Genomic DNA, 22,734 nt, shown 5'->3' on the forward strand with positions numbered 1-22,734 from the left:
AAAGTCCAAAAACAATGGAGAGAGGACTAGTGTTTGCAAATTTCTACGGCAAGGAAATATACAAAAAAATATCAGTGCAGCCCTCTGGACCTTGTTGGAGACTGAATGTGTGAAAATGAGTTTGACACCCCTGAATGGACGTGCTCATGCACATATACACTAACATGATTAAACCATTTTGGCTTGTTAAGGAACTGTACAATTGAGAACCATATCTTTATTGATGCATATAGGAATCAACCTTGGCTTGACTAAAATGACTTCCAGGAAATAGAATAGAATAACCTTGTCTGTACAAACACAGTAATAGAGGTTTGATTTGATGTGACCCTCGTCTGAAAGAATGATACCATAAATACACAATACAGACCTGAGGGAGAAAAAAAGAGCTGTTTACAATACATAGTGAATTTACCAATCTCTCAGTATGAGTGACAGTAATGTAAGTAACTCTAAAAGAAAGAAAGAGTCGAGAACAGGGAGCAGTGAAGTAACATTTATCACAAGTAAACGGAGAAGAGAACAACAAATATAACTGAGACATGACTGTAATCACTTAAGCCAACAACAAGCCAGACATTGAGAGAAATTAGCTTTTTTTAAAGGTATTTTTCTAGACTGGATAGAACTCAGCTTGATAAGGGGGAAAACAAAATACTGTTGGCATCCAGACATCTGTTAGTCAGTCAAATGTAATTTTGGATTAAAAAATCATGCTTTGCACAGACAGGCACATGATGCAGTCAGTTCCTCAAGCCCTTAGTACTGACTTTAGCCCTCACCTCCCCTAAAGGATGGAATGTCTGATAGTCAGCGACTGGGGAGTGTTTGGCAGAAAACATCGATCCGTGGCTCAAAATTATATGGATAAAGCAATGAACATTCGTATTTTTCACTTGAAAATGTCATCCATTGGCTACAAAAAGTCAGTCCGTGATTTTGTACAAAGATGAGACATGTCTTTTCTTGTTTGTTGTCTTACCCCTCAACTGTGGCGTTTTTCTGTGTGTTTGAGTCTGTAGCCTGCATATAGGTCCACTGTATGTATCCGTATAGGTCTACTGTATGTATCTATATAGGCCTACTGTATGCATCTATGTAGGCCTACTATATGTATCTATGTAGGCCTACTCCATGTATCCATATAGGCCTATTGTATGTATCCATATAGGCACACTGTATGTATCCATATAGGCCTACTGTATGTATCCATATAGGCCTACTGCATGTATCCATATAGGCCTACTGTACAGTATGTATCCATAAAGGCCTACATTTCATATTACTCTGTATGTAGACGTTCGCGTTATACGCTAACCCATTCAATCCGACCAATACCCTACTTTGTTTTTGTCTTAAGTAACCATCTGTTTTATGTAACCATACCAAAAGTACTTTACCAGATTTACATTTACTATGTTACGTCTAGTCTATGATACCAGGCTCTCTCTAAGATGCTGAAATAAAGAAATCATATTACTCCTGTTCCTGAGTCAATTATTTGCTGTATAATTTTACTGCAAAAAATGCTTAATTACGCAGGAGTTAATATTAAGGCTATGTGAGAGGTTATAGACCTACAGTCAGTGTCCAGATTTCTGTTTCCATATAACCCATCTGAACAGTAGGCTACCATTCCCTTGACATGCCATAGGCCTATTTGAAGTTCCTGTCTTGTGACTGTTGAATTTGTATAGCTCCTCACAATCATCACACATGGCACTGCTACCATCCTCTTTAAAACCACTTCACCAAATCTTTCCCAAACACTACTTTTCTGGCCATCCCTTCTCTTTATTTTCAACTCTCCCCTTTGCAGCTTTTCTCTTATTGAATTAAACTCTGACATTGTCCTTATTGCCTCAGTGGATCGACGTTAACTTTCTCTGCCCGTTTCCAAAAGTTTTTGGCGATTGGTGTGTAGGTTATTTGGCGCACCTACAGCTTAGGCTTAAGCACTAATTCCAGATAGCCTAAAATAATGAAAGAAAACCCTCAGTGTAGCCTATAGATATAAATTGCACAAGAATTATACATTTATGGATTTTTCAAGGTATTGTTTTCTCTTCATCCACACTTCATCCGCCCTTCATCGACACAATAATTAAGGACCCTAAACCCGCCCGCCTTGCGGATATAACCGTGGGGACAGCGGGTTATGATTCAACCTGCACAGCACTATTACGTTTGTATCTCTATGAATGTACATGCGTTTCCAAGTCTAGGGCCAGGAGTCTTTGATCCCTATCCCAAAGGCCTGGTGTTTTTCCCAGCCAAGAAATATATTATTCATATTCAGGAAATCCTACCGTCTCTCCCCTTGTCTACAGTGTCTCCTCATCATCATCTGCAGTCATGCTACTATTGAGTACATGCAGCGTCTCCTTCAGAGAGATGTCATCCACCTGCTTGGCACTGTCCTCCTCTGGTTCCTCAGGGATAGAGGGGTGGAGGCTGTCTGGGTCTGAGTTACTAATGACGTAGCCAGGCAGGGTGGCATGGGTGCTGAGTGTAGGAGGTCCGTTGCTCCGGTAGACCCGGCTGGAGAAGAGGGTGGTGGATCGGGTGGCAGAGCCAATCCCGGCCAGCTGGGACTGGCTGATGGTGCTGTTGTTGAGCACTGTGAGCCCCGAGCCGTAGCGGTACCTGCCACACACCACCGGACCCTTCCAGTCAAACGCCAGGTTCCAACGAGTCCACGTCTTTTTGATCTCTGTCTGGACCTTTTGGGGAGATGAGGAGAGGGTGAGGGGGAGAAAGAGGGTGTAGGTGGGTGGTTGGGGAGGAAGATGGGAAGAAATAGAGAGGAAAAGGGTTTGGGGGAATCTTAGCCCTTGTTTCTCATATGTCGAAAGAGCAGAGATCTAAGGAGCCGCTCTAGGGATGTTCTCAACCTAGAGATGTCTTGTGTTGAAGTTTCACAACTTATACAGAGTGTAAAATCATCCTCACTCACCTCTCCATTGCAGTAGCAGTAGATGATGGATACAAAGAACCCCTGGAAGAGACAGAGGAGTGTGAGGTGAGAACCAATGTCATAAAGAAGATCAGTTTATTTCCAGGTTGCAGGGGCTTTGCAATTCAATGTTCATATTGTAAATCAATTGAAAGTGTATAGCATTTGGGCTGCAGGTAACCTAGCAGTTAAGATCGTTGGGCCAGTAACCGAAAGGTCACTGGTTTGAATCTAAGCAGAATAGGTGAAAAAAATCTGTTGGTGTGCCCTTGAACAAGGCACTTACAGTAACCCTACTTGCTCTGGATAAGAGCATCTGCTGTAAATCGCAAAGCCTTTGTCAATCTGGTGACATGTACAGTGCCTACAGAAAGTATTCACACTCCTTGACTTTTTCCACATATTGTTGTGTTACAGCTTGCATTTTAAATGGATTCACCATTTTACTGCAGTAGGCTAAATCAGGGTCACACAGAGGGATTCTTGGTAGTCTTGAACAAATCTACTTTGAAACAAAATTATATACCACACACACATATTTATGGGCTTAATAAAAAAAGTAAGATATAATTTTGAGTTTGCATCCCAATTTATTACACTTTATATACATCACAGAAGACTGAAATATAACAAAAACGTTTGTCTGATTTAAAAAATATATCTTTATTAATTATGAAATTATGAAAAATATTAATAACACTCCACCCATGAGGCCAAAGATGGCGCTTTTGATCATCGACTGCAGGAAAGAAGAAGATGTAGATTTTTTCCCAATAACCCATAATGTCAAAGTAGAATTATGCTATAAGACATTTTTACAAATTAATAAAAAATGAAAAGGTAAAATGTCTTGCGTCAATAAGTACTCAACCCGTTTGTTATTACAAACCTAAATAACTCCAGGAGTAGAAAATTGCTTAATAAGTCAGATAAGTTGCATGGACTACTGTAACTCTGTGTGCAATTAATGGTATTTAACATGATTTTTTAATGACTACCCAACGCATACAATTATCTGTAAGGTCCCTCAGTCGAGCACTGACTTTCAAGCACAGATTCAATGACATAGTTTGAGGTTTTCTAATGCCTCGCGAAGGGCACCTACTGGGAGAATATAAAAAGCAGACATTGAATATCCCTTTGAGCATGGTGAAGTTATTAAATACACTTTGGTTGGTGTATCAATACACCCAGTCACTACAAAGACAAATACAAATATCCCAAAACATGCATCCTGTTTGCAGGCACTAAAGTAATACTGCAAAAATAATGGCAAATAAATGTACATTTTTATCCTGAATACAAAGCATTAAGAGTGGGGCAAATCCAACGCAGCACACACAGTGCCTTTGGAAAGTATTCAGACCCATTTACTTTTTCCAAAGTTTGTTACATTACAGCCTTATTGTAAAATGGATCTCAAAAATAATACATTCTCAGCAGTCTACACACAATACTCCATAATGACAAAGCGAAAACAGTTTTTTCAGAAAGTTTTGCAAATTTATAAATTTACAAAAACAGAAATACCTTATTTAAAAAACTATTCTGACCCTTTGCTATGAGACTCGAAATTGAGCTCAGGTGCAACCTGTTTCCACTGATCCTCCTTGAGATTTTTCTACAACTTGGAGTCCACCTGTGCTAAATGGTAAATTCAATTGATTGGACATGATTTGGAAAGGCACACACTGGTCTATACAAGGTTTCAAAATTAACAGTACATATCAGAGAAAAAAAACAAGCCTTGAGGTCGAAAGAATTGTCCGTAGAGTTCTGAGACACGATTGTGTCGAGGCACAGACCTGGGGAAGGGTACCAAAACATTTCTGCAGCATTGACGGTCCCCAAGAACACAGTGGCCTCCATCATTCTTAAATGGAAGAAGTTTGGAACTAACGAGACTTTTCCTAGAGTTAGCCACCCGGTCAAACTGAGAAGGGCCTTGGTCAGTGAGGTGACCAAGAACCCAATGGTCACTCTGATAGAGCTCTAGAGTTCCTGTGTGGCGATGGGATAACCTTCCAGGCGAACAACCATCTCTGCAACACTCCACCAATCAGGCTTTTATGGGAGACTGGCCAGACGGAAGCCATGCCGCAGTAAAAGGCACTTGATAGCCCGCCAAAAGGCACCTAAAGACTCTCCGACAATGAGAAACAAGATTTTCTGGTCTGATGAAACCAAGATTGAACTCTTTGGCCTGAATGCCAAGCGTCATGTCTGGAGGAAACCTGGCACCATCCCTACGGTGAAGCATGGTGGTGGCAGCATCATACTGTGGGGATGTTTTTCAGCGGCAGGAACTGGGAGCCTATTCAGGATCGAGGGAAAGATGAACGGAGCAAAGTACAGAGAGATCCTAGATGAAAACCTGCTCAGGTCCTCAGACTGGGGTGAAGGTTCACCTTCCAGCAGGACAACGACCCTAAGCACACAGCCAAGACAACGCAGGAGTGGCTTCGAGACAAGTCTGTGAATGTCCTTGAGTGGTCCAGCCAGAGCCTGGACTTGAACCCGATCGAGGACCTGAGCCCTAGGACCACGCCTCAGGACTACCTGGCATGATGACTCCTTGCTGTCCCCAGTCCACCTGACCGTGCTGCTGCTCCAGTTTCAACTGTTCTGCCTGCGGCTATGGAACCCTTCACCGGACGTGCTACCTGTCCCAGACCTGCTGTTTTCAACTCTCTAGAGACAGCAGGAGCAAATTAATGGCAAGACTTGAAAATGGCTGTCTAGCAATGATGACAGAGCTTGACTAATTTTAAAAAGAACAAATACAATCAAAGATTGTACAATATTTAAGAGCTGTAATCCCTGCCAAAGGTGATTTTAACATGTTTTGACTCAGGTGTCACGTTCCTGACCTATTTATGTTAGTTGTTATGTGTGTTAGGTAGGCGTTGTCCCAGTGTTCGTTGTGGGTGATTGTCTTCCGTGTTCGTGTTATGTTTGCACCATACGGAACTGTATACGGTTTGTTTCGGTTTATGTAGTCTGTTTCCATTTCGTGCGTTCTTCGTGTCAATGTAAGTTCTCATGTTTAGGTCAGTCTACGTCGTTTGTTATTTTGTATCATTTCGAGTGTAGTTCGTGTTCGTTTTTCGTCTTGTCATTAAATTCATTATGTATTCACTACCTGCTGCGCCTTGGCTCCCTCAATACACCTCCTCTTCTTATGAAGAGAGAGAGGACTACCGTTACAGAATCACCCACCACGCTAAGACCAAGCGGCAAGGGAAAGCTCGACGGGAAAACAAGGATTTCTGGACTTGGGAGCAGATAATGAATGGAGAAGGTCCCTGGGCTAAGGCAGGAGAAAATCGCCGTTCTCAGGAAGAGAGGGAGGCAGCTAAAGCCCAGGAGCGGTGGTTTGAGGAGGCAGCAAGGAGACGTGGCTGGAAGCCCGAAAAGCCATGGGAGCAGCTGGAGGCACTGGGGAGAGCAGAGGCTACCGGAGAGAGGAACCGGAGCTATGAGGGAACGCGTCTGGCACGGAAGCCCAAAAAGCCCGTAAGTAATTCCCAAAAATTTCTTGGGGGGGGGGCTAGGAGGTAGTGGGCCTAGGGCAGGTAGGAGACCTGCGCCCACTTCTCAGGCTTACCGTGGAGAGCGGGAGTACGGGCAGGCGCCGTGTTACGCAGTAGAGCGCACGGTGTCTCCTGTACGAGTGCATAGCCCAGTGCGGGTTATTCCACCTCCCCGCACTGGTAGGGCTAGATTGGGTATTGAGCCAGGTGTCATGAGGCCGGCTCAACGCGTCTGGTCTCCAGTGCGTCTCCTCGGGCCGGCATACATGGCACCTGCCTTACGCATGGTTTCCCCGGTTCGCCTACATAGCCCGGTGCGGGTTATTCCACCTCCCCGCACTGGTCGGGCAACCGGGAGTATTCAACCAGGTAAGGTTGGGCAGGCTCAATGCTCAAGAGTGCCAGTACGCCTCCACGGTCCGGTATTTCCAGCGCCACCTCCCCGCCCCAGCCTAGTACCTACAGTGTCTACACTACGCACTAGGCTACCAGTGCGTATCCTGAGCCCTGTTCCTCCTCCACGCACTCTCCCTGTAGTGCGTGTATCTAGCCCGGTGCCTCCAGTTCCGGCACCACGCACTAAGCCACCTGTGCGTCTCCAGAGCCCTGAACACACTGTATATTCTCCCCCTACTAATCCTGATGTGCTTGTCCTCAGCCCGGTGTCACCAGTGCCGGTACCTCGCATCAGGTATAGAGTGGGCTTTGAGAATACAGTGTGCCCTGTACCTGCTCCCCGCACTAGTAGGAAGGTGCTTATCCTTAGCACGGTGCCTCCAGTTCCGGCACCACGCACCAGGTCTACAGTGCGCCGTATCCGGCCAGAGCCATCCGTCTCCCCAGCGCCATCTGAGCCATCCGTCTCCCCAGCGCCATCTGAGCCATCCGTCTCCCCAGCGCCATCTGAGCCATCCGTCTCCCCAGCGCCATCTGAGCCATCCGTCTGCCATGAGCCTGCAAAGCCGCCCGTCTGCCATGAGCCTGCAAAGCCGCCCATCTGCCATGAGCCTACAGAGCCGTCCGCCAGACAGGAGCCGCTAGAGCCGTCAGCCAGACAGGAGCCGCTAGAGCCGTCAGCCAGACAGGATCCGCCAGAGCCGCCAACCAGACAGGATCTGCCAGAGCCGCCAACCAGACAGGATCTGCCAGAGCCGCCAACCAGACAGGATCTGCCAGAGCCGCCAACCAGACAGGATCTGCCAGAGCCGCCAACCAGACAGGATCTGCCAGAGCCGCCAACCAGACAGGATCTGCCAGAGCCGCCAACCAGACAGGATCTGCCAGAGCCGTCAGAGAGCCATGAGCAGCCAGAGCCGTCAGAGAGCCATGAGCAGCCAGAGCCGTCAGAGAGCCATGAGCAGCCAGAGCCGTCAGAGAGCCATGAGCAGCCAGAGCCGTCAGAGAGCCATGAGCAGCCAGAGCCGTCAGAGCGCCATGAGCGTCGAGAGCCGTCAGCCTGCCATGAGCGTCGAGAGCCGTCAGCCTGCCATGAGCGTCGAGAGCCGTCAGCCTGCCATGAGCGTCGAGAGCCGTCAGCCTGCCATGAGCGTCGAGAGCCGTCAGCCTGCCATGAGCGTCGAGAGCCGTCAGCCCGCCATGAGCGTCGAGAGCCGTCAGCCTGCCATGAGCGTCCAGTTTCGTCAGTCAGCCATGAGCTGCCCTTCAGCCTGAAACGGCTAGATACCCAGAACTGCCCATCAGTCCAGAGCTGTCTCTCTGTCCGGAGCTGCCTTTCAGTCCGGAGTTGCCCCTCTATCAGTATCTCCCTCTCTATCTTGATCTACCTCTATATTCTTATCTATCCCTCTTTCTTGATCTATCTCTCTGTCCCAGTGCTGTCCTTATCAGTGATGTTATTAAGAGGATTTTGTGGGGGTAAAAAGAGGGTGGACATTCTTAGAGGGAGGAAGCTAGGATGGATTATGGTGGGGTGGGGACCTCGCCCGGAGCCTGAGCCACCACCGTGGTTAGATGCCCACCCAGACCCTCCCCTAGACTTTGTGCTGGTGCGTCCGGAGTTCGCACCTTATGGGGGGGGTAATGTCACGTTCCTGACCTATTTATGTTAGTTGTTATGTGTGTTAGTTGGTCAGGACGTGAGGTTGGGTGGGCATTCTATGTTTTCTGTTTCTGTGTTGGTTTTGGGTTGCCTGGTATGGCTCTTAATTAGAGGCAGGTGTTTGGCGTTCCTCTAATTAAGAGTCATATTTAGGTAGGCGTTGTCCCAGTGTTCGTTGTGGGTGATTGTCTTCCGTGTTCGTGTTATGTTTGCACCATACGGAACTGTATACGGTTTGTTTCGGTTTATGTAGTCTGTTTCCATTTCGTGCGTTCTTCGTGTCAATGTAAGTTCTCATGTTTAGGTCAGTCTACGTCGTTTGTTATTTTGTATCATTTCAAGTGTAGTTCGTGTTCGTTTTTCGTCTTGTCATTAAATTCATTATGTATTCACTACCTGCTGCGCCTTGGCTCCCTCAATACACCTCCTCTTCTTATGAAGAGAGAGAGGACTACCGTTACATCAGGCGGTTGAATACTTATCTAATCAAACTATACTAGTGTTTTATTTTTCATTATTCGATTTTCACATTACAGAGTATTTTGTGTAGATTGTTGCCAAAGAATGACAATGTAATCCATTTTAATCCCACTTTGTAACACAACAAAATGCGGAAAAGTCATGGGGAGAGAATACTTTCGAAAGGCACTGTATTCCAGGGGGGAAAAGTGCCCTTCTCCCCTTTATTCTCTCTCTATTCAACATAACACAGACTTCTGAAATGCCATAAGAATGCACGAGATGTTTCGATATGATTCATATGTTTATTTCAACCTTCATTTCTCAAATAATTATTTATAAGAATCATTATTTATAAGAATCCCTCTGCTATATCTCACAGCCCATTATATCTGTCCTTCTCTCTTTCAAATCTCCCTCTTTTCTCCACTCTTGCTTCTTTGTGTAAGCAGCAGCACCCTTTTGCTCTCTGTTAAGGTTGCAGATCTATTGCAGTGGTTGGCTTTGCTGCAGACAGAGCTGAGGTAGGCATGTGACTTGCCTAGTAAGGAGAGAACACTAAACTTGCAAAGAACACGGTGTAATTTACACTCCTTTATCTCATCACCCATTGAGCTGATGAATAGAGAAACCGAATGATGAGTAAAACTAAAATATTGTCACACTGTTAGTTCTCAGCTCTGCTGCCAATGACTGGAACGAACTGCAAAAGACACTCTTACCTCCCTCACTAGCTTTAAGCACCAGCTGTCAGAGCAGCTCATAGATCTCTGCACCTGTACATAGCTCATCTGTAAATTAGCCCATCCAATCTACCTCATCCCCATACTGTATTTATTTATTTATCTTGCTCCTTTGCACCCCAGTATCTCTACTTGCACATACATCTTCTGCACATTCTACCATTCCAGTGTTTAATTGCTATATTGTAATTACTCCGCCACCATGGCTATTTATTGCCTTACCTCTCTCTCGTACCTCATTTGCACATGCTGTATATATATTTATCTACTGTATTATTGATTGTATGTTTGTTTATTGCATGTGTAACTCTGTGTTGTATGTGTCGAACTGCTTTGCTTTATCTTGGCCAGGTCGCAGGTCGCAGTCGCAAATGAGAACTTGTTCTTATATTTCCCTCACTAACTTTAAACATCAGCTATCTGAGCAGCTAACCGATCGCTGCAGCTGTACATAGTCCATCTGTAAATAACCCACCCAATCTACCTACCTCATCCCCATACTGTTTTTATTTACTTTCTGCTCTTTTGCACATCAGTATCTCTACTTGCACATGATCATCTGCTCATTTATCACTCCAGTGTTAATCTTCTAAATTGTAATTACTTCGCTACCATGGCCTATTTATTGCCTACCTCCTCACGCCATTTGCACACACTGTATATAGACTTTCTTTTTTTCTATTGTGTTATTGAATGTATGCTTGTTTATTCCATGTGTAACTCTGTTGTTTGTGTCGCACTGCTTTGCTTTATCTTGGCCAGGTCGCCGTTGTAAATGAGAACTTGTTCTCAACTAGCTTACCTGGTTAAATAAAGGTGAAATTCAAATTCAAATTAAAACTAGCCTACCTGGTTAAATAAAGGTGAAATAAAATAAATTATTCTCTCCAAATTGTATGGCCTGGCTGGGTACATAAACCACAGGAACATACTCAAATGTACAATATTAAATGGGCGGCAGGTAGCTTAGCGGTTAAGAGTGTTGGGCCAGTCCCTGGTTCAAATCCCGAGCCGACTAGGTGAGAAATCTGTCATTGTGCCTTTGAGCAAGGCACGTAACCCTAATTTCTCAAGTCACTCTGGATGAGGGTGTCTGCTAAATGACTAATGTTTTAATGTACGAAGGTTTCCACACTTCATATTGTGCTGTATGAAGAATAATGCCTCAGGGTAATACCGCTATGATTTATGTAGAAACCGGAATAATATAAATACCTTTTGCTAACTGGAGACAAGGGAAGGGAAAGATATTACAAAACACATCACAAACAAACGTGGAAACAAAAAACAATGGGTGGAAAGCTCTTATCTTCTGGGCAATTCCATAGAAAGACAACCAGACAAATAAGACAGTTCTGCATTGTGCGAGGAAAGCCACGCTTTGTAGTAAAATAAAGTGTTGTTCCTTTTGCCTAAAGAACTACTATTAAAGATATAACAAAGAGGCTAAGATACAATGAGCAGCTTATGAGGATTAACCAGAGATTTCTAATAATGCAGCTTCCAAGCTGTCAGACGTATCATTGCTCGTTAAAACAACAGTTTGGTGTCTCTATAATGAGCCACTTAAATCATTCAATTCAAAAGCATAAAAGTATGTTTTGAAGCTGAAATATTGTATTAGTAGAATGAGATGAAAACGCTTGGTGGTGAGCCACTACTGAGGGGTCATACACACTATTACACTGTCTGGCACAGCTGTGATAGACTGACTGAAAACAGAAGGCTCTCATGTCTGACAGAGTAAAGCTGATCCGAGGGAATTTACCAAGAAGGCATTGAATGTTTCTGAGTGGCCTAGTTACAGGTTTGACTTAAATTGGCTTAAATCTATGGCAAGACTTGAAAATGGCTGTCTAGCAATGATCAACAAGTAACTTGACAGAGCTTGAATATTTTTTTAAAGAATAATGGGCAAATATTGTACAATCCAGGTTTATAAAGTTCTTAGAGACTTACCCAGAAAGATTCCGAGCTGTAATGCCTGCCAAAGGTGATTTTAATAACCTCTAGGGGATGGGGTGTCCCTGTACTGGGATGGTTGAGCTAACGTGCACTAATGTGATTAGCATGACAGTTGTAAGTAACAGCAAACTTTCCAGGACATAGACATGTCTTATATGGGCAGAAAGCTTAAATTATTGTTAATCTAACTGCACTGTCTAACAAACAGTAGCTATTACAGTGAAACAATACCATGCTATTGTTTGAGGAGAGTGCACAGCTATGTACTTGAAAATGTATCAATTGACCAATTGGGCACATTTGGGCAGACTTGATTCAACATTTTGAACAGTAATACAATGGTTAATTGGATCAGTCTAAAACTTTGCACATACACTGCTGCCATCTAGTGTCCACAATCTAAATTGCTTCTAGACTCCTAAGTGATATAATGGCCTTTCCCTTGCATTTCAAAGATGATCGAACCAAAAAGAAAATAAAAAATGTATGTTTTTTTCTTTCTATTACCTTTATCAGATCTAATGAGTTATATTCTCCAACATGAATTTCACATTTCCACAAACTTCAATGTGCTTCCTTTCAAATGGTATCAAGAATATGCATATCCTGAGTCCTGAGCTACAAGCAGTTAGATTTGGGTATGTCATTTTAGGCCAAAATTGAGGGTCCGATCCTTCCACCAATCAGGCCTTTATGGTAGAGTGGCCAGGCGGAAGCCAATCCTCAGTAAAAGGCACATGAAAGCCTGCTTGGAGTTAGACAAAAGGCACCTAAAGACTCTCTGACAATGAGAAACAAGATTTTATGGCCCGCTTTTTCAGCAGCAGGAACTGGGAGACTAGTCAGAATCGAGGGAAAGATGAACGTAGCAAAGTAGAGAGAGAACCTAGATGAAAACCTGCTCCAGAGCGCTCAGAACCTCAGACTGGGGCGAAGGTTCACCTTCCAACAGGACAACGACCCTAAGCACACAGCCAAGACACTGGAGAAGTGGCTTCGGAACAAGTCTCTGAATGCCCTTGAGTGGTCCAGCCAAAGCCTGGACTTGAACCCGATCAAACATCTCTGGAGAGACTTGAAAATAGTTGTGCAGCGATGCTCCCCATCCAACCTGACAGAGCTTGAGAGGATCTGCAGAGAAGAATGGGAGAAACTCTCCAAATAAAGATGTGCCAAGCTTATAGCATCATACCCAAGAAGACGTGATGCTCTGATTGCTGCCAAAGGTGCCTCAACAAAGTACTGAGTAAAGGGTCTGAATACTTATGTAAATGTGATATTTCTGTTTTTAATTTCTAAAAACCTGTTTTTGCTTTGTCATTAGGTGGTATTGTGTGTAGATTGATGAGAAGAAAAACTGATTTAATACATTTTACGATATGACTGTAACGTAACAAAATGTTGAAAAAGTCAAGGGGTCTGAATACTTTCCGAAGGCACTGTAACTAAGTACCACTCTTCATACTTTCAATCATGGTGGTGGCTGCATCATGTTATAGGTATGCTTGTCATTGGGACTAGAGTTTTTTAGGATAAAAAGAAAAGGAGCTAAGCACAGGAAAAGTCCTAGAGGAAAACCTGATTCAGTTTGCTTTCCAACAGACATTGGGAGACACATCCTCCTTTCAGCGGGACAATAACCTAAACCGCCAGGCCAAATATACAAGTTACTTACCAAGACGACATTGAATGTTCCTGAGTGGCCTAGTTACAGTTTTGACTTAAATCGGCTTGAAAATCTATGGCAAGACCAGAAAATGCCTGTCTAGCAATGATCAACAAGTAACTTGACAGAACTTGAAGAATTTAAAAAGAAACAAATGGGCAAATATTGTACAATCCAGGTTTACAACGTTCTTAGAGACTTACCCAGAAAGATTAAGAGCTGTAATCACTGCGAAAGGCGATTTTAACATGTTTTAACTCAGGCGGTTGAGTACTTATCTAATCAAACTATATTAGTGTTTTATTAATCAATTTTCACATTAGAGTATTTTGTGTAGATTGTTGCCAAAAAAGTACAATTAAATCCATTTAATCCCACTTTGTAACACAACAAAATATGGAAAAGTCATGGGGTGTGAATACTTTCGAAAGGCACTGTATTCCAGGGGGGGAAAGTGCCCTTCTCCCCTTAATACTCCCTCTATTCAACACAACACAGACTTCTGAAATGCCATAAGAATGCATGAGATGTTTTGATATGATTCATATGTCTATTCATATGCCATATGACAGACAGAGTGAAGCTGATCCGAGTGAACCTGATCTGTCACTAGCAATTGGTCCGGAGAAGGACCTTCCCTGTCTTTATTGATCTCAGCTAGACTCGGCTAGACAGGCAGATGAAGATAAAGTAGCAGGAGGGAAGGAAATCTCTCCACCTGCCTGAGGATCAGGCTCTCAACTGTAGTAGACCCTGTCAAACCGCACCAGTCTGAGTGACTTCAACGGAGCGAATGATGCGTAGCGAATGCTACACAGCAAAGTAGCTTTCACTGGTTCAGGTCAAACTCCTGTTCCAACTTATTTTCATGGGATACAACTTTAAAGCTTTCTTTAAAAATTGGATCCTACTTTATTTAATGGGATACTGTTATATCAGCTTTCGTAGCTACACGTACATTCAACCTTGAGGACCGGTTCTATTGTAGCTATTCAAAAGGAATTATTTCGTACAGAATGTGATTATAGGTGCCAAAAGAGGGTGGGACCCATATGTTATTGACACCACATTTTGGCCATTCTCATCCAGAGTGACTAACAGTTCATAATTGCATAATTGTTCATACTTTGTTTATTGGTCCCCTGTGGGACTAGAACCCATAACCCTAGCGTTGCAAGCGCCATATTCTACCCAACCGAGCCACACAGGACTTATCAGATGATTCAGAGCCCATTATTAGCATTACTGTAAGTGTTGCTACTAGAGTGCACTAAAGCAACCTCTATCTTATCAGTCCTAGTAGATTGGCCTTTCTTTAAGGAGAGGAATGCATGACTAGAATAGAGTAAGAGTAATCTTTCACTATCACCTCAGTAGGAGTATCTCTAGTAGAAACACATTTTCCTCGTTTTCTCCCAGGTACTGCATAATTTCTCATACAGGTCTAGACAGTGAGGGCCAGGGAGAGCCAAGGACAAAGATGATAATATAGAAAGTACAGTAGCAATCAGTTGTATTGATCCTCTCCCAATGCTTCTGGCAGAGTTTTGAATCGATTAAGTGTCACCGACCTGTGGTGATAGATAAAAGTAGGGTTGAAGAAGCGAAATCATAATTTCATTGCCTGATTATTTGTGATGAATGTTGGTGGGACTTGGCCACAAACAGCCTCACTTCCCTCAGGTGAGAAATTATGTTTACAGAATAAAGTTCAAGGAGTGTTGAAAAGTAAAGTTCTCCCTGAAGTTATTGAAGTCTCCCTGAAGTTGAAAAAAATGTCTTCAACAATATAAGTGTAATACACAAAAAACAAAGTAAAAGTATGCAAGCTTGATAAACCTGAGGGTTGTGTAGCAAATACATGTTTTGCCTCATATCATACTTTGCAAGTAACAAATGTAACAAATGACTAATTTTCAAAAGATAGTTACCTGGAAGGAGTTGAAGAAGAGCTCGAAGTACATTCTGACCTCCCAGCTGAGGCCCTGGAAGGTGTGAGGCATCCCCACAAACACAATGTAGTGGACCCCAAACACCAGCACCAGCACTAGGGTGGACTTAGCCAGCTTCCTGTGGGTACAGACAAAAACAGAGGTTTGGAGGGGATCAGTTTGAGCAAGACAAGACGAGATGTAGAATTGCTGAATCTTTATCTCATAATAGGTCATTATTTGGGATGGAAGGTGATCAGTAATCGTGCGCAGTCCAACTCCAATGCAGTTGTTTTTCTCACAAAAACCAAGGCTGAACATCATCATTCTTTACATCACAGTGGATTCAGTCATGACATCGACACTCACCAACAACTCCCTGTTTAATAATGAACAGTGTTTCAAGTTTCACGGATGGCCATTAGTCATTTCACATTTGCTGCCTTCTGATCTCCTCTCCAGAGGGGTCTCTGGTGGTTCTTCCCCTCAGATCTGATCTGCATTAGTTATCTATCCAACCAATCTCCTGATCCATCAGTGAAAATGCCAATAAGCAACAAAATCTACCGGTAATTATAAAGCATTTTTAATTGGCATGTAGGCCGACGTTCCGAACGGAAAATGATGTAAATGGGGTGTAAATGGCACATTTAGTTCAGTGCCTCGTATCAACCGCCATCATCAGTCATGCTACAGTTCAGTGAACACATGACTGACTCCCACAGCAGGGTTGACAGTCTCCAGCAGAGTGATGTTATCTGCGTGTGTGTGTTGTGCCTGTGCATGTGTGTAAACGTGCGTGTGTGTGCCTGTGCGCTCCTGTGTGTGTGTACGTCGGCGTCAATGCCTGTGTGTGTGTGTGCAAACATGAGATATCCCTGGCATCATGTCAGCTGTTAACCGGCCACCTGGTGCCCAGTACTGCACTGTGGTACGCTGCTCAGCAGGGGAGGAGAGGCAGAACCAATTGATCACTGACTATTATTTAGCCTAGCAGTGACGTGGGGTTTGGCCCAACTGCGACCCTGTTGGAAACACTCTGGATCAGTCCCAAATGCCATCCTCTTCCCATTATAGTTCACTACTTTTGACCAGAGCCTTATGGGCCCTTGGCCACAAGTGGTTGACTATATAGGGAATACTACAGTGCCATTTGAGATGCACCCTCTGAATGAAACCCTGAATAACTGTTACCTCCCCAACACACAGCCCTATTATTACAGCGGCTTTCAACATCCACTGTGGATGTTGTTTTTTACCATCATGGGTAATAACTACAAGGTTGATGAGTACATTTTCTAAATGTAAGGATATAGTTAGTACTGAGTATAGGAATTCAACGTCCAAATATTATATGGATAAATATGGATAAAATCATAAGGCTTTGGGCCAGGGGCAGACTTTCTCAAAGCATAATGTTCAATTAAGCTTAATTGGTTTTGGTCAAATACACACTGGTACTATAAGTTCCCTGAGGCCTGAACAGAACATGAATTGTAAACTAGAGGCAAGACATTTTAAACCCTAGACAAAATGTACACCTATCAAGTTATTTTCAAAAGGGAACATGAAAGGAAGAACAAAGGGTCAAATCAAATACAAAACAAAATGCAGAGCAGTGTGAATAACATATTTAATCTCAAATGTGCAACTCTACAGCCTAAAACACATTGTGCATTTAGAAATATTTCAAGGTAGAATGCCTTCTCTACAGTTGACTTTCATTGTGAAATTCAATTTCACATTTGAATCCATAGAGATTCAAATAACTAGTAGGTCCTTACAGACATCTTACAGAAATATTTGCACTAACTGTAAATCGCTCTGGATAAGAGTGTCTGCTAAATGACTGCTAAATAAAAATGGAAATGGAAATGGAAATCTTTGCCAATGTCACTGTGACATTGATCTACCCACCTGTACTGTTTTCTTGTGTCGTATCTCCCTGCATTGGTCTCCCTGATCTTTGTTGCCAGCACTCGCACAATGTTCACAAAAAGGATAAAGTTGAGCTGAAAAGACAATTGGAAAAGTTCTAATTAGCCGAGCCAGAGATACTAGACACTTCATTGCAGAGAGTACAACTCCTCTGCTTGAAACTAATTGCCTCACTTCTTTAATCTCGTCTCAATTCCCTGCATTCGTGAGCTCTATCTGAAAAGCCTATTTTCTTAGCACTTAATATCTCTTCATAATCCCATTATAGAGAAAATGGGTTTAACAGTCAGGAGGCAGTTGTTAGATTATAGACCATACAGTGGCTGCACTGAACACACAGGTTCTATCTACAATGTTAATGTACAGTGCAGTACCTTCGGAAAGTATTCAGTCCCCTTGACTTTTTCACGTTACAACCTTATTATAAAATGTATTAAATTGTTTGTTTTTTTCCTCATCAATGTGCACACAATACCCCATAATGATAAAGAAAAAACTGGTTTTTAGAAATGTTTGCAAATGTTTGAATTTTTTTTACTGGAAATATCACATTTACATAAGTATTTAAGACTCTTTACTCAGTACTTTGTTGAAGCACCTTTGGAAGCAATCAGAACATCAAGTCTTCTTGGGTATGATGCTATAAGCTTGGCACACCTGTATTTGGGGAGTGTCTCCCATTCAGCATCGCTGCACAGCTATTTTCAAGTCTCTCCAGAGATTTTAAATCGGGTTCAAGTCCAGGCTCTGGTTGGGCCACTCAAGGACATTCAGAAACTTGTACCGAAGCCACTCCTGCGTTGTCTTGGCTGTGTGCTTAGGGTCGTTGACAAGTTGGAAGGTGTACGTTCGCCCCAGTCTGAGGTTTTGAGCGCTCTGGAGCAGGTTTTCACCAAGGATCTCTCTGTACTTTGCTCCGCTAATATTTTCCTCGATCTTGACTAGTCTCCCAGTCCCTGCCGCTGAAAAACATCCTCACAGCATGATGCTGCCACCACCATGCTTCAACGTAGGGATGGTGCCAGGTTTCTTCCAGATGTGATGCTTGGCATTCAGGCCAAGGGAGTTCAATTTTGGTTTCATTACACCAGAGAATCTTGCCTCTCATGGTCTGAGAGTCTTTAGTTGCCTTTTGGCAAACTCCAAGCGGGCTGTCATGTGCCTTTTACTGAGGAGTGGCTTCCGTCTGGCCACTCTCCCATAAAGGCCTGATTGGTGGAGTGTTGCAGAGATGGTTGTCCTTCTGGAAGGTTCTCACATCTCCACAGAGGAACTCTGGAGCTCTGGCAGAGTGACCATCGGGTTCTTGGTCACCTCCATGACCAAGGCTCTTTTCCTCCGATTGCTCAGTTTGGCCGGGCGGCCAGCTCTAGGAAGAGTCTTGGTGGTTCCAGACTTCTTCCATTTAGGGAATAATGGAGGCCACTGTGTTCTTGGGGACCTTCAATGCTACAGACATTCTTTGGTGTCCTTCCCCAGATCTGTGCCTCGACACAATCCTGTCTCTGAGCTCTACGGATAATTCCTTCAACCTCATGGCATGGTTTTTGCTCTGACATGCACTGTCAACTGTGGGACCTTATATAGACCGGTGTGTGCCATTCCAAATCATGTCCAATCAATTGAATTTACCACAAGTGGACTACAATAAAGTTGTAGAAACATCTCAAGGATGATCAATGGAAACAGGATGCACCTGAGCTCACTTCAAGTCTCATAGCCAAAGGTCTGGATACTTATGTAAATAAGGTATTTCTGTTTAGTTTTTTGTATACATTTGCAAAAATGTCTAAAAAACTGTTTTTTGTTTTGTCATTATAGGGTACTGTGTGTAGATTGATGATGAATTTAAAAAATAATAATAATAATTGTAGAACAAGGCTGAAACGTAACAAAATATGGAAAAAGTCAAGAGGTCTGAATAAACTTCCGAAGGCACTGTATATCATTACATAAAGCAATTCAGCACAAGTACGAGCGTGAGTTATAGAACTCCAAATCTAATATAAGGGAGACTATAGGCTTTGTAATGGGCTTCAAGGAGTGTTCCGAGTGTTGAGGCAGCATTCAATTCCAAACTCAGAAATATACCTGACTCATAAACAGAATCAGGTCATTGTTCCATTTATGATGAATGATCGTTTCTCTCTGAGGAAAACCTCTCAGTGACTAGTGAGAACAGCATTAAGAAAATGATTACTTTGGACATGTGTGGCAATCAGTTGAATGCCTTTGCCACAATAGAATGAAATAATTGGAAAATGCAAATTGTCGTTTATGTATTTAGGCATTTCGTTCTGAGGGCTTTTGGATTGGGGTTCCTAATGAAACTGAACATCCATTAAACACCATTCTATCACTTTGCATGAGAAAACTCATGGCAGTATGAATACAAAATAAATTCAACAGTAGTCTCATTTTAGAGTGATTGGTTATTGTGCCATCCATTGCAGTGGGAACAGACTGCAATGGATGGAATTTTAATTTGATCATCTCAACCATCTTGGTGAGACTGTTGGGCTTAATTTGTTTCACCATTCATGTAGCGTGTATATGTGACTAATGACATCTGATTAAAAAACTCTATGATAAGCTATATGATCGGCCTTTGACAGCCCATTCTCACCATATGAGTGAGAATGTTTTCCAAATCCCATACTGGAGAGCTAGCCAGCCGTGAACTAACACACTTTCATTCAAATATTCAACTTCTCTAACTATTTAACTAAAAAGTATTCTCCCTGGACCATAATTAAATGACGAGTAGCAGGGCTGGATGGAAAGCCTTCAGACCCAGATCCAGTATATTCTCAGAACAGATATAATCTTTTCAGACAACTAATCTCAACCTCAGTTCATTCCTTCCAGCCAGATTCTTTGATTACGTCCCAAATGGCACCCTATTTATTTTATAGTGCACTACTTTTGACCAGGTAAAAAGGGAACAGGGTGTCATTTGGGATTTAACCTTGATCTCTTATTCATTTCACCTTACTTATAGATTCAGATCACCCTCCTCAGATCCCAATCACTTAATACTCCTTCATTTCAAATCAGTAATTGTATACATTCCCTCCAGTCTCAGACCCAAAGGGAACAAAGACTGAGACCAAAGCTGCTTACCGGCAGGGAGGATGGGGGAATAACTGATTAAAACAGCCGGCCACGAGGCAAAATTAATTTTAATGTAAGATTTAACAACGCACCTGCTTTAGAATACATAGTCTGGCAGATCCAGTAAGTGAAACGTGAACAGAAACAACATCAGGATTTAAATTATGTACAGTATGTTATTAATCCTACATCAGGCATTGTGAACTCCCATCGCAAAGGATTACACTTCAAAGTCAGTCAGACAGTCAGTGGAGTGGAAGCTGCAACTGGCAAATTGGCTCTTATGATAAGATACTGTAAGTGTGCCTCCAAAGGAGTTACCATTGCTCACATCGCAGTCTGCATAAAAATGATTTCCCAGAGCTAACACAGAGATGGCGGGGCAATGGGGGGCAGAGTTGAATGTTTAAACTCCATCAAAATCAATCATATTTTGCCAGAGTGCAATTTTCTTCCAGTTAAAGATTCTCAAAATTCTCTAGCTGGCTTCATTCATGCGATAGACCCCCATAGACAGTGTAAGAAGCAGACATCATCACACTGTGTCTGTTTCTTCAGCCTCTGAAACAACTTAGCTTGGTGATGGGTCTCAGCAGGCAGGTCTGTGTGTCTAATCTTTAAAGCTCCCGATAACCCACACACTGACAAAAAAGTAGGTCGTCTGAACTAAATAAATACTGAGGCTGTAAACATACTGTATATACTTCATTGGTTGTCTATATTTTCTCCCAAGGATTTGTGTGCACTGTGGTCGTAATTATAAAGTAAGAACAACTCTATACCAAAGGTTTGAACCAATCAGTGAATCAAATTACACAACAAGTCTTACGAAACATCATAATCATTATGTGTATATTATATACTCATGCCTACGATAGACCTAAAGCCCCATTATATTCTGGGAATTCGAATGATCTCTCGCTATCCTCCTATCTCCATTTCCTGCCTCTCTGGCCTCTGTCCAGTAGTGTTCGCAATTGTAACATCATGGTCACCAAGGTCGTGAGACTGCTCATGTTGTCCCTGTCTGACATTCATTAGATGCTGCTCAGCTCCTTGTATGGATCTACATATTAGTGACAATGTTGTTGTTATTTTTCTGGGACTGATATTTATTAGACATTCGATTCCAACTGTCAGGGAAAGGAGATGTATTTTTATAGTTCATTGTGGGTGTTAACTGCTGAATAATTGGTGGGATCGTCAGATAAGCACATGCACACACGTATGCATGCACAAACGTACGCCCACACATACCCACACGTAAACAGACGCACGCATGCACACGGTCTCACCTACGCATGCGCGCACTCACACGCGCACACGAGAGAGAAAGAGCAATTATCATGTGAACTAAGTTTGCCTTTCCTGCTCTCATATCAGTCTGTGTCCCTGCCACAGGGTTGTTCAGCTGTGTGTTATGAAACAGAGAGAAAAGTTAGGGGGAATAGTTGATCTATTTTCCTGAGGAAGCGTGTCATCCTTAAGCTGCACCAACCTTGAGACGGAGATTGCAGGCAAAAAGCAAAGCATTTCTCTGACTTACTCCGATGGCTGTCAGAATGGGAACCTGGTATATCCACTTAATGTTCCCAGCACTTAACTCCCAGCACCTAGAAAATAGGAGAGTAAAATAGATGGTTAAAAAAGTCAAACAATGAGGATAAAGTTAGAGGGAGTGAAGGAATAAATATGGGGTGATCAAAACAAAGAAACGAAAAGAGAAGTGGAGGGATAGAGAGAGCGAAAGAGGTGAAGAGAGAGAGAGATGCAGTGAGCTGGAGAAAGAGGAGAACTGCACTTAACATTCCTGTGGTAGGATAATGAACTCCATTAAGAGACTCCTCCATATTCATTACAGTGACAGACAGGGCAGTTAAAGAGAGCTTCATTGAGTTCCATCAGGGCCAATGCAAAGGCTATGGCTGCCTATCCATTCAATGTGAGAATGTGTTTATCTTATTCTGTCAAAAAGGTTTGTTTACCCGCTATTTGAGCACACTTAATCCGGTTAGGGGTGTTTACTTCATGAATCGCAGAACGACAAGCTCTGAAAATAAAACACCCATCCAAAGTGAAGTCATGCTGAGAACCAAGGGAGATTCTAGGTAGACATTCTGCTAACATGATTTGGAAGGTTTTTGGTCACACATTAGATAGGAAGCTGTTTGAAAAAGTCTGCAAAAGTCTTATTTTCACTCCAAAAATGTGCCACATTTAGGTATGATAGCTAGCCATAATTGGAATTTGTAGGCGATTTGAGGTATTCAATCTTGCAGTTGTGTTTTTTCTGCACTGAGCAGCAGTGTGTCTCAAATGGACAGAGTTGACACTTGATTTAAAACTAGGCAGTCCCATTTCAAACTGACA

General features: G+C 42.9%; 1 protein-coding gene across 2 annotated transcripts in view; it reads right to left on the reverse strand.

Annotated features, from left to right (window-relative positions):
• Window positions 1-482: 482 nt before the first annotated feature.
• The window catches only part of LOC129821170 (parathyroid hormone 2 receptor-like), a 113,037-nt gene continuing 90,785 nt past the window's right edge, over window positions 483-22,734 (reverse strand). For both annotated transcript variants that reach the window (XM_055878516.1, XM_055878517.1), the window contains exons 9-13: window positions 21,911-21,977; window positions 17,230-17,324; window positions 15,313-15,451; window positions 2,957-2,998; window positions 483-2,723 (exon numbers count right to left, since the gene is read on the reverse strand). In XM_055878516.1, the coding sequence (XP_055734491.1) occupies window positions 2,325-2,723; window positions 2,957-2,998; window positions 15,313-15,451; window positions 17,230-17,324; window positions 21,911-21,977 (742 nt within the window). In that variant the 3' untranslated portion in view covers window positions 483-2,324. The remainder of the gene's footprint in view (window positions 2,724-2,956; window positions 2,999-15,312; window positions 15,452-17,229; window positions 17,325-21,910; window positions 21,978-22,734) is intronic.

Source organism: Salvelinus fontinalis, chromosome 23 (genome assembly GCF_029448725.1).
Source record: "Salvelinus fontinalis isolate EN_2023a chromosome 23, ASM2944872v1, whole genome shotgun sequence".
In the NCBI taxonomy this organism is placed as follows: Eukaryota; Metazoa; Chordata; class Actinopteri; order Salmoniformes; family Salmonidae; genus Salvelinus; species Salvelinus fontinalis.